The 17,796-nt window shown below is 42.8% G+C and overlaps 1 protein-coding gene across 3 annotated transcripts in view; it reads left to right on the forward strand.

Moving 5' to 3' along the window:
* The window catches only part of LOC147030660 (semaphorin-4D-like), a 185,151-nt gene that overhangs the window by 124,351 nt on the left and 43,004 nt on the right, over positions 1 to 17,796 (forward strand). For all 3 annotated transcript variants that reach the window (XM_085874889.1, XM_085874888.1, XM_085874887.1), the window contains 3 exons: positions 1,001 to 1,117; positions 16,235 to 16,380; positions 16,755 to 16,933. In XM_085874889.1, coding sequence (XP_085731015.1) covers positions 1,001 to 1,117; positions 16,235 to 16,380; positions 16,755 to 16,933 — 442 coding nt within the window. The remainder of the gene's footprint in view (positions 1 to 1,000; positions 1,118 to 16,234; positions 16,381 to 16,754; positions 16,934 to 17,796) is intronic.

A 17,796-nucleotide genomic window follows, 5' to 3' on the forward strand; every position in this document is an offset into this window, starting at 1 on the left:
TTGGTGGGGAGTGAATACTTTTGCAGGCCACTGTGTATAAATATATATATATATATATATATATATATATATATATATATATATATATATATATATATATATATATATATATATATATATATATATAGTATGAAAGTTGCTGTTGTTACTTCCACACGTAGGTGGGTTTCAGGAGATAGAACGGAGTCCTACCAGGTCTCAAAGTTCTTGGAAACAATTGTTTCCTTATTGGGGTGATCGCACAGACAGGCATGGATTGAAGTGGGGAACTTAATATATTATTTTGATATTAATGGATGATGCTGGCTCAAAGTTATACCTTTTTGAATAGTATTATGGAATCCATATTCATGGAGATATTTACGACCCATGCATAGGAAGGGTAAAATGGGGAAAAATGGGGAAAAATTTTTATTGAGAAAAGGTAGAGAAAGAGAGGGGGTGCGAGGAGAGAGAAAAGGAGGATTGAGGTTGCAGGAGGAATGGGAAAATGTAAGGTTTTGGAAGATATTGGAATATGGGACAGAGCCTCAACTTATTCAGATCAAAGCATTTGGCTATCTGGAAGGTGGAGAGAAGTGGTCATCATTCCCTCCATATTTGCATAAGTCATAAGAAGATGGCTTGAAACCGAGGTGATTCAAGTTTCAGCTATATACACTGATATGTGCAATGAAAGCAAATGATGTCACAATTCTTGAACAGGTTTCGATTGAGTATTGTAAGCTGATCGTGAATATCTCTCGTAATATGTCTCCCTGAACCGCCATGGGAATCAAACCCAAACGTATTTTCTAGCAGTGCATATAGTCTGTGAAGTTATTTTCATTTAGTTTCCAAAAGGATATGTTTGATATGATTTGTTGAAAATGCTTTGCTATGTCCCCTTGGGTCCTCACAGTGCGATGAAAATATAGTAAGGTGAAATAGCCTTTTCTTCTTTTTCTTTTGCACACATTGTTTTTACCTCTGTGTTTTGCCTTGTTTCATCTGTTTGCAGATGGTGAGCTGTATGCAGGCACCACAGACGACTTCTTTGGCATGAAAGCAGTGATTGAACGGACGTCATCAAAGCGCGTGTCCATTCGTACTGTGGAAAGTAAAAGTTGGCTACACGGTGAGGCAGATGCCCATCTCATGTGAAATAACTTGCAGGGTTCATCCTTTTCCGATAATACTCAAAATGATGTGATGTATTTCCCATGGAAACTCCTCATTGTTTGAGAAGACTGCAGTTGCTATGGAAACTCATTGTTTTACAACGATGGAAACTCCTCATTGTTTTGGAAGATAGCACATTGTCAGGTTTTATGGACAGGTACATCTGGGTATCATCTGCATAACAATGAAAATTGATATTGAAATTTTGGGAAATTGTACCAAGTGGATGCAGATAAAGAGAGAGAGTTCATAGAGAGTTCATAGAACACGTTACTCCATGCAGTGTTCAGGTGTATACTTAAATTTAAATAAAATAATGATTTTAATGATCGTCAAAAAAAATTCCAGAGGTTTAGCACCATTGAAGCAGTCTTATAAACCACCCTATTTAATAAAATTAATTAAGCTTCTGTATCCATCTTGTCCAGCCTGGTGTTGGTTTTGCGGTTAAGGTGGCTGGTTTGGGACTTGAGAGTCCTGAGTTAAAGCCCCTGTTTGCCATTGATTAACACCAGGTGTGATTGACTCAGCCTGTGATCCTTCCAAGGTTGGCAAAATGAGTACCAGTGTATTGGGTAATAACCATTTGGGGTAACCTGCATTGGAGTGGTGAGCCTTCCAGGACTGTACTCCGTGCCAATCAAACTGCCTCAGCAGCCCTTTGTGCCTTTATGGCACGAAATGAATGGTACTATTATTATTATTATTATTCATCCATTTTGTCCACCCATTGGATTCTTCCCTATCCTTCATCGTGACCTACATCCATTGTTTTTTTTTTTTTTTTTTTTTTTTTTTTTTTTTCTCTCTCTCTCTCTCTCTCTCTCTCTCTCTCTCTCTCTCTCTCTCTCTCTCTCTCTCTCTCTCTCTCTCTCTCTCTCTCTCTCTCTCTCTCTCTCTCTCTCTCTCTCTCTCTCTCTCTCTCTCTCTCTCTCTCTCTCTCTCTCTCTCTCTCTCTCTCTCTCTCTCTCTCTCTCTCTCTCTCTCTCTCTCTCTCTCTCTCTCTCTCTCTCTCTCTCTCTCTCTCTCTCTCTCTCTCTCTCTCTCTCTCTCTCTCTCTCTCTCTCTCTCTCTCTCTCTCTCTCTCTCTCTCTCTCTCTCTCTCTCTCTCTCTCTCTCTCTCTCTCTCTCTCTCTCTCTCTCTCTCTCTCTCTCTCTCTCTCTCTCTTTTCCCCCTTCTCCTGCTGTTCCTTTTGTAATGCTGCGTCCTAATCCATTGTGTTTTAACGCTTCCATGAGCCTTGACTATGTACACAAAAAAAGAAGTAAAAGTCGTTTGAATTAATTAATTGTGGAATTTACCGCCATTTTACAGCCGTTGACACAGTCTATTACACCACCCGATCGAACACACTAATTCGTTCCTGTTGTTTGTGTCCTTTATAACTTCCTTAAAAACAGTAAGTTTCCTGTTTGGAATGATTTTCAACGTTGTTTGACTGCCAGACACAGGCAGACAGAGTGAAAATATTATCTCACTACTCTCTGCGCACCTGCAATTAAATCGAGACAAATTCACAAAGTACAGGTACTGTAAAACTGCAGGTTCGTTTTCTGATTCATGTTCAAAATATAACATTCAATTTAAATAAGTTGTTCCTCGACAGACTGACGTGAACCAATTGCTTAACCCCACTTTTCGCTTCACGTGCGCGGGGTAACAAAAGTCGACCAAGAATAGATTCTTGAGGAACACTGACAGATAGACGAATCGAGTCAGATAAATAACAAAAGCAATATTGACAATGAATCAAAGGTATTGAGTGAATTGGTATCGGAGTAAGATGATGTTTGGTAATTGAAGTATGAATATGTGAGATCATCTTCTTCAAAATTGTAGCAAATTGCTTCAATCAAGTTATGATATTATGAGGCTTTTCTTGCATCAAGAGACTTAATACATAGTGAACCTTTGTTGTTTTTAAAGTCACATAAATGTTTGTAAAAGTGCTTCACACAAAGTATGAACAGGGGCTGAAAAACCCACCTCAGCATGGAGGGAGGGCCGAAGGGAATGTATAGAAGAAGCACTATTACCCCCATCATTCCACAATGTGTGGGGAAAATGAGTAATAAATGAGTCATGGAAATATAAGGGATAACAGGAATATAATGACAATTGATAAACCTTTAAAGGAGAAATGAGGGATAAAATTAACAATAGAAAAGTCAGTAAAAGTAAGACGCTTACAGTAAAACAAAAACCAAGAACATTGAATATATGCAGAACAAGGGTTAAAAGAAGAAAAGAGGAAACACAACAAAAGGGAATAGAAGTGAGGGGGGGAACGGAACCTCGTGGATCAAAACGGCGGAAGTGTTCGACCGATGCTTGCGTGTTCGACACGCAAGCTGCAGATAAATGATGGATGGTGGAAGATCGTCGTATATAAAATGGAACAGTAGGAAATTGGTGGATGTGAGATCCACAGATGGGCAATACTCACTAATATATGCAAGGTCACAAGTCACCACCGGGGATCAACGTGAGGTTGGTGCTATGCTGCTACATAAAGAACGTGATATAATACTTTGGCAGCTTTGACTTTGGCAAGTGAGCAAGAAGGGCATTGTTGATTTAAAAAATACACATGTGACTGTGTGAGGCAGGATATGGATGAAAATCAGAGGTTTTGATGCGTGAGACTCTTTCTACAAGGGCCAAACCAAGCTCTTAGAAAGAACATCAGGGTGGCCACGACAAGTTGTGAACCTTTTCTGCAGTATGCCTCGGAAGGTCACTCTTCCGTCGCGGGGTCTCTATTTATACACATCATTATTGAAATGTGACATTTATATCGATGAACGTTTGAGGATATTGAAAAACAAAACGTGTGAAGCAGTCAAGATCAGTTAAATCTCTGTAATTGTTAACATATCTGTAAAAAATAATAAAATAACAACTTATAAATAGGTCCACTTAACTATGTCTAAAAATGTTTACTTGCTCAGTGGATCTTGTATGAAAGCAGTCCTTTGGAGGGATGTTAAGCCATGTGACCTGTCTGCAAACATTTGCTGATGGCCTATTTTGCTGTTCAAGATCGAGGCTCATAGAGTTCAAGTTCAAGAAACTGAACCTCTTCCAATGGCTGACCATGGAAATAGGTCTCTTTGTTTGTCAATCATTCTGGAGTGACAGGGAGAGGCTGGGATTTTACAAGATTGAAATATGTTTCTTTTATAAGACCAGGATTGACTGCTCTTAGCAAATCAATGGGATGGGGGTACTGTATGACATAATGTGGAATCTTCTTTAGAAAGGAAGAGAGGGTTTTCCAGAGCATCAGCAAGGTCAGGTATGACAAAGAACAAGACTACGCCAAAGACACTGCCTTGTGGCACCCCCATCCTCGAATGCAAGAGGAGCAACGAGGGATGCATTGATAGCGATGTGTGAGTGGTGGAAGTCATAAAGCCAGGTGATGAGATGGCCTTGTATGCCATTGGTAGCAACCTTGGCAAGCAGAGCAGGATGCCAGAATCTGTTGAATGCCTGAGATATACCCAATGGGACAATCATGACCTTGTTTTGAGATTTATAACCTTTAAACATTGCTGAAAGAGGAGCGGTAGCATGTCCACTCTTAAGACACTCGGCCGGAATCCAACTTGATGGTCAGAGATCAAGGCTTTTAGAAAAGAGGAAAGACTTGACATCGCCAGCAATCATTGCAAGGACATTAAAGGAGATCATTAAAGATGAGCGATGATGACATTGAAAATCCCAAGGTATAATCTGTAAGAGTATGCAATTGAGGCCCGCAAGTCTAACCCCCGCTCTCGCAGGGGAAATAGCCTTAAAAATGCCTGTTGTTGTTGTTGTTGTTGTTGTGTACGCAATTATGTGCCGGCACTCTCACCAAATACAAATTATTATCTGGAAAAGACAATAGCAAACCACCCAGTGCATCTTCTGCCTTGAGACTGCTTTGAAAAGAGTGGAGAAATTAGATTGGGCTGGACAATATCTTTCATTTGTCGAGATGACTCACAAAGTACTTTTCCTTCTATATCAGAACATAAAGCACGACTATAAGAATGCAGGGTGACCAAGGAAAAACAGAACCTATACGATTTAATATAAAATCCTGATTTATCACTCAAATGGCACACTGTTTTTGGACAGGATTGCCTTGAATAGGCCAAGACCGACTGCTCTTAAATGACGTGTTCCAAATGTTTGCCACGCTGCTGCAAGCACATTTGGATTCATCGGGCAAATTGGTTGATCACTCACTCATTCCACTGTCGGAATTAAAGTGATCGATAATAATTGTTGCTTTTGAGTTCTTCGATGGATTGTGGCCTTCATCTGTGGACGTCGTCCTTCAGATAGCCCCAAAGATAGAAATCTGATGGTGACACGTCTGGTGAGTGTGTGGGGCCAGTTCCACAGCAAGTCTTCCACTGATGACTATTTGTCACCAAGGTGCCTGTTGAGTCAGTTCAGTGAATCACTTGAAGTGTGGGGTGTGACTCCATCCTGTTGTTACCATTAATCCTCTCTCAAAAGCCCCCTGTAAACTGCCAAGGGCCCTCCAAAACTTCGCAAGAACTTTGATGTAACATTTTGTATCAACAGTCAATGCCTTGCCTGTATCATCCTCAAAACCAGAAAGGGCTGCTGGTTCCATATTTACTGATTGTGACTGAGGCGGTACATTTTTCTGAGTGGCAAGGTCGCTCGAGCACGAGGTCGGGGGGTGGGGGGGCAGAAGGGGGGTGTTGAACCCTATTATCCGCAGTTCTTCGAGTTGACGATCTCATCAAGAATTAAATGGGCCTCATCAGAAAACCAGACATTGTCAAAGAAGTTTTGCTTTTCTTCAGTCTCGTCTGACAACCACCGGCACATTGTCACTCTTTTCTGCATACGGGCTCCAGTCGGGTTGTGTTTAATCTGAATTCTGTATGGATACAGGTTCGCATCGTGGATGAGAATTCTTCTCGCTGATTTTACGTGAAATCCCAAATTCTTGACTCCGGCGCCTGAGACATTTCTGGGGCTTCTGCCCATTGAATCACGAACAAGGTCAATATTCTCAGGAGACCTTAAATCTCAAGGACATCCCAATTGTGTTGGGACATCCCAACGGCACTTTTAAACTTGAGATTTGCAATGGAGCCTTCTTCTCTGTACTTTTTGACACAGGCCTTGCAGAGTGTGGTGTTAGTTGCAAACTCGGCGTTTAAACCCGATTCGATTCTTCTTGTGAGTCAGTTTTAATTAAAAAAAAATCTCTACCGAATAAGTCTTTTTCCTAATTGTTGATGGCATCTTTAAAAAGGGAAGATTTGTCACCAAATTTCAGAGTCTATCTTGTGGTACTCTCTTCTTCAATTGCCTGAAAAAAAAAAAACAAGAGGTTGTCATTGAGTAAGACGAAAGATATTCGACAAAAGGTGAGTTCTGTTTTGTTGAGGGCCACCCTGTACAAAAGTACTATGTCGTGCTATTATAATGTTATCGTCTGATTGATAGAGAAGTGAAAATAAATGCTATACTCGTACATTACTAGATAGAGACAGCTGAGAGGAACACTACAAAGGTTTTGTAAAGCTGTGTAGTGATTAGAGTTGTTGCTTCTGTTGCAAAAGCTGTTGTTTGAGATAAGTGCATTCGTTAAGGCTGTGGGTTTTTCTCTTCCTCCATTCCCTCCATATGGTTATTACGTTACTTTACCACATTGGCAAAACACAAGCGCCAACATTGAACTTTGTGATAAGGTTGTGCAGTAGAGCAAAGCCTGTTTTTTTTTTTTCAACAGCCTCTTAGGCACTTGTATAAAAGTTACATTACGTGTTCTTTCCCATGAATAACAAGGCGGTGCATTTAGAAATGTCAAGCCTAATGACCTCTAACGACCTTGAATAGGCGACCCCTTTCAGGCAACACGCTACGAAGTGTGCCCCCTTTGTAGATTACAAACTTTAGTAATTTAGCATAAACTAGACGGCCCATTGCAGCTAACACGTGCAAACCACTCCCTTTAATCTACCCACTCAGCAACCCCTTCTCCCAGTCCCCTTTACCCCTTCACACACTTCCCTCAATCACTTCACCCACTTCCACTTGGATGCATTCTCTCACATCCCTTTCTACCCCTTCACCCCTGAGCAACAGCTGCAGTTTTAAGCTAATTCGGTTCAGCAGTCCATGTAAGTCTATGAAACAAACACCATGAATGATCATGATAATTTCCATTGTCTCTAGTTTTCATGCAGAGAATCACCATGTTTTATTGAATTTTGACTTGTAATAGCCACTATCACCACCAATAGCACGACACGATACACTCACACTATTCAGCCTTGAAAACTTGGAATAATTACAAACAAAAACCTTCAATTATCGGACAAATTGCTCATCCCTTTATTTTGGGATGACCGCTGACCGTATTGGCCAGACCGCTGGCTTGAATGCTCCTGAAAAGAAAGAAAGAATAAATCGGCTTATGTACATGAAGCAAAAACATGCTTCCTGTTATGTGCAAATATAATACGTCATGGTTGTCTAGCTCGGATAATTAAAATTGTGAATATGAGAATTCACAGAAGACATCTTTGGCTGAACAGAAAACCAACATGGTGGACGCATCGATGTAAGACTGAAGATATTGGACTTCCTGACAACTGTGCGTGGAGTCAAGCCAGCTCGCCAGCCAATGGGTTTGAAGGCTTCATAAGCACGCAGCTTCATGACATTTTTAATAAGTACGGGCCCGTAGGGGCGTGCCCGTAGGTTCGTAAACGACGACTGGATTGGAGCATTATTTCAATTAGACTGGACCAACCGTATCATAAATGGCCAGAACTTGGGAAACACCTGGGAAACATACTCAGGTCCCCAGCGTCAATTGTGACGTCATATAAAATGAAGAAGAATTGTGTGGCCCTCTCTCTCGCTCCCCCCTAGACTCGCCCCTCCTCTCTCCCCCCCCTCCTCTCTCGCCTCTCTCTCTTGCCCCCACTCTCACCCCCTCTCTCGCCCCCTCCTCTCTCCCCCTCTCTTGAATTGTGACGCCCCTCTCTCTCTCTCTCGCCCCCTCGCTCCCCCTAGTCTCGCCCCTCCTCTCTCGCCTCTCTTTCTTGCCCCCACTCTCACCCCCTCTCTCACCCCCTCTCTCACCCCCTCCTCTCTCCCCCTCTCTTGAATTGTGACGCCCCTCTCTCTCCTCCCCTCTCTCGCCCCTCTCTCCCTCCCTCTCTCGCCCCCTCTCTCTCACCCCTCCTCTATTCCCCCTCTCTCTCCTCCCCTCTTTCTCCCCCCTCTCTCCCCCTCTCTCACCCCTAGTCTCGCCCCTCCTCTCTCCCCTCTCCTCTCACCCCCTCCTCTCACGCCCCTCTCTCGCCCTTCTCTCTCACCCCTCTCTCTCACCCCCACTCCCACCCCTCCTCTCACACCCCCCTCTCACACCCCCTCTCCCGTCCCCCTCTCTCACTCTCTCTCGTCCCCACTCCCACCCCCTCTCTCTCCCCCCCTCTCTTGCCCCCCTCTCCCCCTAGTCGAGGCTCGTATGAGAGCTCACACAAAATGCACAACAAGGGGAGCATGAGACAAGATGGGTTTGAGAGGGAAGGACAAAACAGTGGGGAACAGAGACATTAGGAGATCTGTGGAAGGGAGAGGGATGGGGGGCGGAGAACATGGGGTATACAAGATGGATATTACAAGGACTTTCAGGAAGCAAAGCAGGGAATTTGATAGATGTGGGTTTGGGGTGAATTAACGGGGGTAGAAAAGATCAAGGTTTTGGATGGGGGTGCTCCGTCTGATAGGTGGTGGTGAACGGCTGTTTTGAAGGGCTGGAGGGAACAATGGGATTGAACAGAGTGAGGGAGTTTATTCCAAAGGTGGGAAAAAACAGGAATGAAAGAGTAAAGGTGAGCAGTGATTCGTGATTTTGGTAGTTTTACCAGAAGGGGGTTGTTAGCGGACCTTGAGCGCCCTACGGAAATATGGTGGGGACAAATTGCAGACAGAGCAGGCGGGGGTCGAGACTGGAGAGGAGACAGTAGAAACAGAAAGACCACCGACCAACCTGCGGTGAGAGAGTGAGAGGCCCAAAGACTCACAGCGGGAGATGCCGATGATCTGAAATGCCTTGGTTTCCACAGCGTGAAGCTGAGAAAGGTGAGAGGCAGGAACACCAGTCCAGAGGGGAGAGAAGTAGTCCATCAGGCTGCGGACAAAAGCTTTGTCTGTAGTCAAGAGCTCAGGTGAGCCGAGGAAGGACTTTGTATGACGGAGGATTCCCAGTCGGCGACTGGCTCTGGAGGCTCAGGTTGGAAATGTAGCTTTCCCAAGAAAGATAATGACAAATAGTGAGACCCGGAAGCTTGATTGAAACGACTTATTCCAGGGGATTGTTGAGAAAGTAGATTGAGGTGGGGGGGGGGGTTCCAAGTGGTCCTTTCTGAGAGACATTGTGAGAGTGTGAGATTTGTCAGGATTGAAAGACATGTTCCATGTGTTGGACCAGTTTGTGATTTTTATCCAGATCTGCAGAGAGCTAGGAAGCTGCTGTTTTCCACTCTGAGGGATGACAGATGGTACGGCAGAGGGTGGAGTCTTCAGCAAAGAGATAAAGGGGATTTTCCAGAGAGTTGGAGAGATCATTTATGAAAACCAGAAAGAGAACAGGGCCCAGAACGCTACCTTGAGGAACTCCAGCCTGGACAGGAAGAGGGGATGAGAGAACTCCATTTAGGGCCACACGTTGGCTGCGACAGGAGAGGAAGTCTGCGAGCCACGAGTGGAGATGGCCTTGGATACCATTGGAAGAGAGTTTGGTGAGCAGGGCAGGGTGCCAGACCGTGTCAAAAGCACGTGATATGTCTTGGGATACGGCTCTGATTTCATGTCCGGCATTGAGGACCTTCATCCATTGTTGGGAGAGCGTGGAGGGAAGAGTGAGACAGAACGACCTCTGGAAGGTGGTTCCATGGATGTGTGAAGCAAGGAATAAAAGAGTTGAGGTGGGCAGTCAGCCTGGATTATGGAAGTATAACAAAGAGGGGGTTACTGGAAGAACCCATTCATGCTGGATTAGATAAAGAGGATTCGAGGACTGAGAGAGCAGATGAAGCAATATCGGAAGTCAGACAGTAGACCACTGACCTGCCTGCAATGTGAGAGCAACAGACCTTATGCTTCTGCCTTATCACCGGAGAGTTCAATAACTTTGAGAACTTTAGATTCCACAAAATCCAGGAGACAGATGTGATCGATGCTGGCATCAGCCCTTAGTGGAGAGCAGTACTCCATTAAGCTATGGACATTCAAGGTATAAAATCAACTTATGGGTAAATTAGACATAAAGTATGTTATGGTTATATTTGACAACTTTATTTGACTGTGCCGAAGGCTGCCTGGGCCTGCTGTCAGATGTGATAGTCCAGCCTGTAGACCTGGTTGCTTCAACCCATGGATGGTGGGGACAAACTCACTCAGGAATTGGCGTGGCTAACTTTTAGTCAATCCACCATTCAAGGTAGAGAATCAACTTATGGTTTAATGAGATAACTTTGTTGAACTGTATGTAGGGCCGCTTGGAACGCTATACTTCTGGAAACTATGTTATCCAGGGTAACTATATTAAAGTTGGTCAGGGTGTGGGAACAACATAATAGCAAAGTTGGACGCATGTTTTCCTCTTTGCTGTCTGGTCATGTTTTTTTTGTTTTTTTCTTCAATTAAGTTGAATCAAACTAACAAGTCCTGGTGCTTTACCTGTAGGGGTGCTGCATCTCTGAGCACTGTATCATCTACATCGAGGTTATGGACTGCAAAGATGTCACAGTTTCTTTTGAAAAGAGTAGACGATTGCCTTCTCCACTCCCATCAATACCCTCCCTCCCTCCCTCCCCCCCCCCCCAACACCCACTCCTCTTGCATGCAAGTTTCTTCCTGCTTAGTTTCATATTTGTTCATTTAACAACACTCTGCTTGTTACCTCTGCTACCAAAAGTGGGTGGAGGTTATGTTTTCACCCCTGTATGTTTGTTTGTCTGTGAGCAGGATATCTCAAAACGTTACGGACGGATTCGGACAAAACTTGGACAGGCTGAGTGTGAGACAAGGACAAATTGATGAGATTTTAGTGAATATCCGGATCCAGCCATATACTCGAATCTTTTTCAGTGATTCTTCACCATTGAGAGATTGGGCCAAAAACGATATATAGCACGATATCTCAAAAAGTCGTGGATGGATTCGGACAAAACTTGGTCGACAGGTTGGGTGTGGGACAAGGACAAATTGAATCGATTTCGTTGAACATCAGGATCTGGATCTGGATCCGAGAATTTTTTTATATTTTTTTTAAAGTAATTTTTCAATATTGAGAGATGGGGCCAAAGCCATATATATAGCATGATGTTTCTAAAAGTTGTGGATAAGTTGTGACAAAACTTGGATGAGTCGGGTCGGTGACCAGAACAAACAAGCTGATTAGATTTTTGGCCATGACGAGAACGAATGGTCCGGATGGTGATCCGGCCTCTTAGTGGGAAACAAAATGTATGGTAAACTGTTCAGTCTGGCGGAGGTATGTGCTAGAATGAGTGCAGTTCTAGTAATCTCTGGGATCACTTCAAGACAAGATATAAACTGATAAAGATTGTTGCGATAATGCTGCAATGAAGAAACTGTTTATTGTGCAATTCGACAGTTTTCATTGTGCAACCATCTGCTCAATGCACCCATCGATATTAATGAGACAGAATGAATCTTTAGAGGTTGAACATATACATAACATTATTGAAAGGTAAACGCATTTCAAGTCTCCTTTTCACAATGCTATCAGGAGTCAGACTACCGGAAGCTTATGGTGTCTGGGTTACAAGGTTTTTTTTGTTTGTTTGTTTATTTGTTTGTTTTTATCTTCTTGGGGTGTCCTGAGTTAGAAACTGCATGATGCCACTCTGTCATCATGAAGCAATACTTTTTGTTGCCGTGGACTTAAACTGTGCACACATTTTGAAAATGGGATAATTTTTCAGGGTGGATACAAAGTTTTTTTTTCTTTTCTTTTGTGGGCAGAATCGAGGCTTGTGGAAGAGCGAATATACCGAATGGATCACATGGACAAACAATGGGTGTGGGGAGGAATGGGGGCCGGAAAGAATACATGGGGTGGAAAAGATGGACGCTGAAGGAAACTCTCAGGATGGAGTGACTGAAAATTTGGAAGGAGGGAGGTGTGTGTGTGTGTGTGTGTGTGTGTGTGTGTGTGTGTGTGTGTGTGTGTGTGTGTGTGTGTGTGTGTGCGTGTGTGTCGAGGGGGGGGGGGGGCAACGAGGGAAGAAAAGATCATGGTTTTGGATTGAGGATGATTTTAAATGGAAGTGAACAGCTGTCTTGAAGACCTGGAGGGAAGAATGAGATTGAAGAGAATAGGGAAGTTGGTTCTATGGGTGGGGAAAAAGATGGACAAATGAGTGGAGTTGCACATTGATCATGGATTTTGGGAGTTTCACCAGAAGGGGGTTGATGGTGGACTGTGTGCGCCCTGCGGGAACCTGGAGTGGTGGACAAAGCATGGAAATAGCACAATGTGCAAGACTAGAAGGAAGGCGGTAGAAGACAGAAACCACAGACCTGTCTACGATGGGAGAGTGATATGTCCGTAGACCCAGCTTCAGTGCGGGAGGTTCCAATTATCTTGAAGACCTTGGTTTCCGCAGCATCAAGCTGAGCAAGATCTGAGGTAGGGGAGCCTACCTAGAAGAGAGAGCAGTATTCCATCAAGCAGGGGATGAAGGCCTTGTAGGTGGAAAGGAGTTCAGGTGTGCCAATGAAGGACTTTGTACAGCAGGAGACTCACCATCAAGTCGGCGTTTCACCCAGTTGGCGAAATGGGGTTTGCCCAAGAAAGATCTTGGCTGGTAGTGAGACAAAGGAGTTTGAGTGACTGAGCTTCCTCAAGAGAATTGTTCAGAAAGTAGAGGGGGGGGGGGGTTGCCAGACAATCCTTTCGGATAGAGAGAGAGAGAGAGAGAGAGAGAGAGAGAGAGAGAGAGAGAGAGAGAGAGAGAGAGAGAGAGAGAGAGAGAGAGAGAGAGAGAGAGAGAGAGAGAGAGTGAGAGTTGTCTGGATTTACAGACATATTCCAAGTGTTTGACCAGCTTGTGTATTTTTGTCATGTTCTGAAGAGACAGAAGAGGCTGCAGCCTGCCTGACTGTAGGATGAAGGACGTCATGGCAGTGTGACGTCGTCAGCAAATAGATAAAGCACTGATAAATAAGTAAAGGATAATTTCCAGAGAGTCAGAGAGATCATTTATGAAGATCAGGGATAGCACTGGGCCCCGAACACTGCCTTGTTCTGGGCGCATTCCTATTCCTGATCTCTCAAGAAGGGTGAATTGCAATCGGCATTGCAATCAAAAAGGACCAAAAAACCTCTGCACATCTTTCTAGAGATGGATTCTGACATTAAAGAATATCTGAGCGTTGGTAAGGTCATTCATTGTGTGTATTCTGATTGGTATCAAGAAGGTTGTGGCCAAGGAAGACTTATGCCATAAGATTTTCAGTGGAAAATCGACGAGAGCACCCTTTAAAACACACTCGCCAACAGAACCTGCATTCGTACATTCATTCTTCGAGCTCATCTCCAATGCATTCTGCGGAAGGCAGCGGATCAGAAAGATCAGCCAGGTCTCGATGTCATGAAATTTGGATGTAAATTAGAAAGTGAAGTACTCCAACCGGAGACCTGGATCAAAGTCACATGTGCCCCAGAACTCATGAAAGTTAATGCAAGTGGGTGTGCTTCTGAAAAGCCTTTTGCTCGAGCTACATACAGTTGCAGGGCAGCAGGACTTTCTTGCACTACTTATTGTAAACTATCTGGGATACCCAGCATTGCCTGGTGCTGTTCTAATCCTGTTGACATTTTGAAGAAATTAAATTTTTTATTTTTTTGGTGGGGGCCTAAAAGACGTCTCTACACCCACTAAGGAACGGGGTCAGGGATCATTTTACTATTACCTTTCATATAACTACAATGGCTTCGGCACTGTCAAGTGAATCAAGGCTCGTGAAAGGAAAGTTAATCCCACAAAATCTAACTTTTTTTTTTTTTTGACATTTTTTTTGCCTAAAACACTCCCGATACTCACTGATGAACCTCTGAAGGTCTGATGAAGATCCATTTGGCCATCTCAGAAAAATGGTGACACAGACAGTCAAACGTCTCTCTTATTGGTTATCTCCATGTGCAGGTTTAAAGAGGTGGGAGGAAATTCTCCCAGAACTCAAAATCTCCACCAGCTTTTCGGTAACGGATTCATGAACCAAACTGTGAAACTTCATTCTCATAGCCTCGCTCCAAGGGCTCTTTTCAAAATCTTCACTGAAACTCCGACAGCCTCCACTTGTAGCTCATTTGTAGAGATATTCCCCAGAAATATTTTTAAATACTCAGTCAGGGTTTTCTTTATCATTCTTGTAGCTCCAACTATCGCTAGTATAATTTCAGCTTTCTTCAATTTCCAAGTCCTCTTGACCTCATTTTTCAGATCCTGGTATTTGGTCATTTTCCTGATTTCTGTGGCAGTTAGTCCAAAGTCAATGGGAACTGAAACCTCAATCAAAAGTGCTGACTTTTCCATTTTGTGTTTCAGCACTATATCTGGATACATTGCTTTGTTTGCAATGTCCACACTTGATGGGATCATATTGTCATGTGTGAGCACCTTCATGTTCATTTTCAAGGATCAGATTTTGTTTGTGTTTCCATGATTGTTCTGGGACCGGGATGTTGAAGTGTTTACAGATGTGCCAGTGGATTACTCTACTGACGCTGTCATGTCTTTCTGTGTACAGCTGTTCCGACATGAGTTTTTTACATCCCGAAAGGAGGTGGTTGGTATATTCTGTTTCTACCGCACAGAATCTGCATTTGTCCGATTGACTCAATCCCGCTATTTTCTTAAAGGCATTAGTGTGGTGTCCTTGGTCTTGGGCATTGATGATGACTCGTTCTCCATCCCAACTAAATTGACCTCTTCTTAGCCATTCCAATAAGCCTTCCTTGTCGATCCCTATCCTGTGAAGCTCTTTTTTTAATCTTCCTGCTCTTTTGTCATTCTCTGTTATTTTTAATTTTTTTTCTTCTTTGCAATCATTGGGGTTGTGTTTGTTTCTGTTTCGTTTTCCTGTGTGGTAGCCATTATTTGCCCCTGATTTTGGAAGTTTGTTGCTAAATGGATGAGGGATCCCTTTTCTGGTGTGTTGCTTTCTTGCTCGTGCACAAATCTCATCCAATAGTCTGTTGAGATTTTCACATACTCCACTAGTTCTACACACGTTGTTCTGTGCACTTGGTTAAGCTCCATCAAACCGCCTCCTCCTCGTCTCGGTAAGTACAACCTCGGTTTGCATTGATTTTTGTTGGACATCTTGTCAATAGTTAGAAGTTTCCTTGTTTTGGTTTCGAAATTATTGATCTCCAATTGTGGCCAGTTTATAATTGCACAGTTCTAATTGGAATTGCAATTGGTTTATAGCTTCGGTTTTGTTTCTCGGGGATGGAGATGACTTTAGAATTAGTCTTATTCTGCATATGTACTCTTTGCTGATTATTTTACCATTTTTTTGTGTTGTATCTGGGGGTCTTCTTCTATTTCGAGGAATTTGTCAGAATTAATTGACAGAGGAGGAGGCCAATGTAGAAAAATCTGAAGATCAAGGGAGTGGAGATGAAGATGATTCGATCAGATGAACTGTGATCACAACATCTTAACTTTTGCCAAGTGATTTGTTTATTTTTTGGAACTCTTTTAAAGTGATTTTTGGAATTCCTGGAACTCTTGTAGACTGATTTGTGTATTATTCTTTTCAATTATTATCAAAGGAATTTGCTTATTGCTTTTGACAAACTTTTACAATTCATATGGAATGATGAGCATTGTTATGCAATAAACAATCATATTTGTTAATTTTGAACCACAGTTGATAAAATAATCATCAATTTCGTTTCTTTAGCTTGTTTTTTTGTTTGTTTGTTTTTTCAAATAAGAGACATAATGTGAAAATATCCACATTTCTCATGTATTCCAGACCCTGTATTTGCTGGTGTGGAACTGATTCGAGGAAATGCAACCAAACATGAAGGTGACGAGGTCATTTTCTTCTTCTCGGAAATGGCATCTGAGTTTTCCTACATCAGCAAGCCCATGGTTCCCAGAGTGGCCAGGGTCTGCAAAGTATGTTCTGGTTTTCATATTGGTTGAGTGTAATTAGGAGGGCATGAGATGTTCTGGTGATTATGCAGTTATGACCAAGTAATTAAATATCAATCTAATCACCTTTCTTGCTTGTCCAAGTTTTTATTTTTCAAGACTTTGCCTGCCAAACATACATGTTTAAAGGACTTCTATCATATTGCTACACATCACATTGGTAGCTCAGCTTTTTGAACTACCTTTTTTTTGCTTTTACTCTTCGAACGGTTTATTAAAGTACAAGGTGTTCAAATGACAATATCTAGCGAGAGAGCAATGTTTTTTTCGAAAAGTGTGTAATCATTCTGCAGTGTATTATTTGCACAGGGTTATACAGCAGCATTACTTGTGTGCAGGATGATAATGGTGGCCTCCGGGTGCTACAGAATAAATGGACAACCTTTGTGAAGTCTCGTCTGGAATGTGGGAGTGGAAATATGCTCCCATTCACACAACTACAGGATGTATCGGTGATGCCCAACAACCCTGATGATGCCAGTGACACCACTTTCTACGCTCTTCTAATACCACAGTGGTGCGAACATGTTGCCTGCTGCCTATAAACAAGCGGAATTCTGGATTAGACTGGTCTGGACCATTTTGAGCCAGGAACTTTTTTCTATTTTCTATTTTCCATTGCTATTTTCTATTCTGGCCCAATATGACCATGTATTGTCAAAAACCAGCTCTAGAAGAAAGTAAAAACCATACAAGATTGATGGAGGTACATTCATTAATTTCAGGAAGTTGTTTGTAAGAAATTATTTTTAGGAATAAAATATGACTCCATTTCACTGTAATAAATAGTTTTTCTTTTCTCCTGGCTACCGCCAGAACTGTTTTGTGTACCACAAACAGGTTAACGTGTGGCAGGCATTTCCTGTTGGTCAGGATGCATGCACCAATAGCTGGTGTGGCACTTTCTTCCTGGCACCAACTACAGTAATGAGGTCTGATCTCGAGATTAGATCCTATTGCTGTTACCCCCCCCCCCTGCTTGTGGCAATTGAAGCCATTTCCCGTAAGGCTTGATTCATGCTGTTAGATGCCCCCGATGGGGTCAGTGGATAGCACAATGTGACGGTGACATCATAGTGTTACTTTAGGTTGTAGAACGGATTGTGCCTCTTTATTCCTGACCACAAAACTGTCATCCTAACGGTGCTATAGTAAGGTACGAGACAATGCGTTTGTTTGGTAGACGACACTTATTGGTCACAAATCGTGCTGTAATGGGACGTGATTTGTCTTGTTCTTATTATATAGAGTTAGGGGTGTTTTTATATGTATACTCATCCACAACCTTTGTTGCAGCTTAATCTAGCGGATAGCTGGCCTGAAGCTAGTCTGGATGGTGTGGCACCTGAGCAGTAGTTGTGACACACCTCTAGTCTTGTG

Source organism: Eptatretus burgeri, chromosome 3, assembly GCF_056783735.1.
Source record: "Eptatretus burgeri isolate ZD-2024b chromosome 3, Ebu_testis_v1, whole genome shotgun sequence".
In the NCBI taxonomy this organism is placed as follows: Eukaryota; Metazoa; Chordata; class Myxini; order Myxiniformes; family Myxinidae; genus Eptatretus; species Eptatretus burgeri.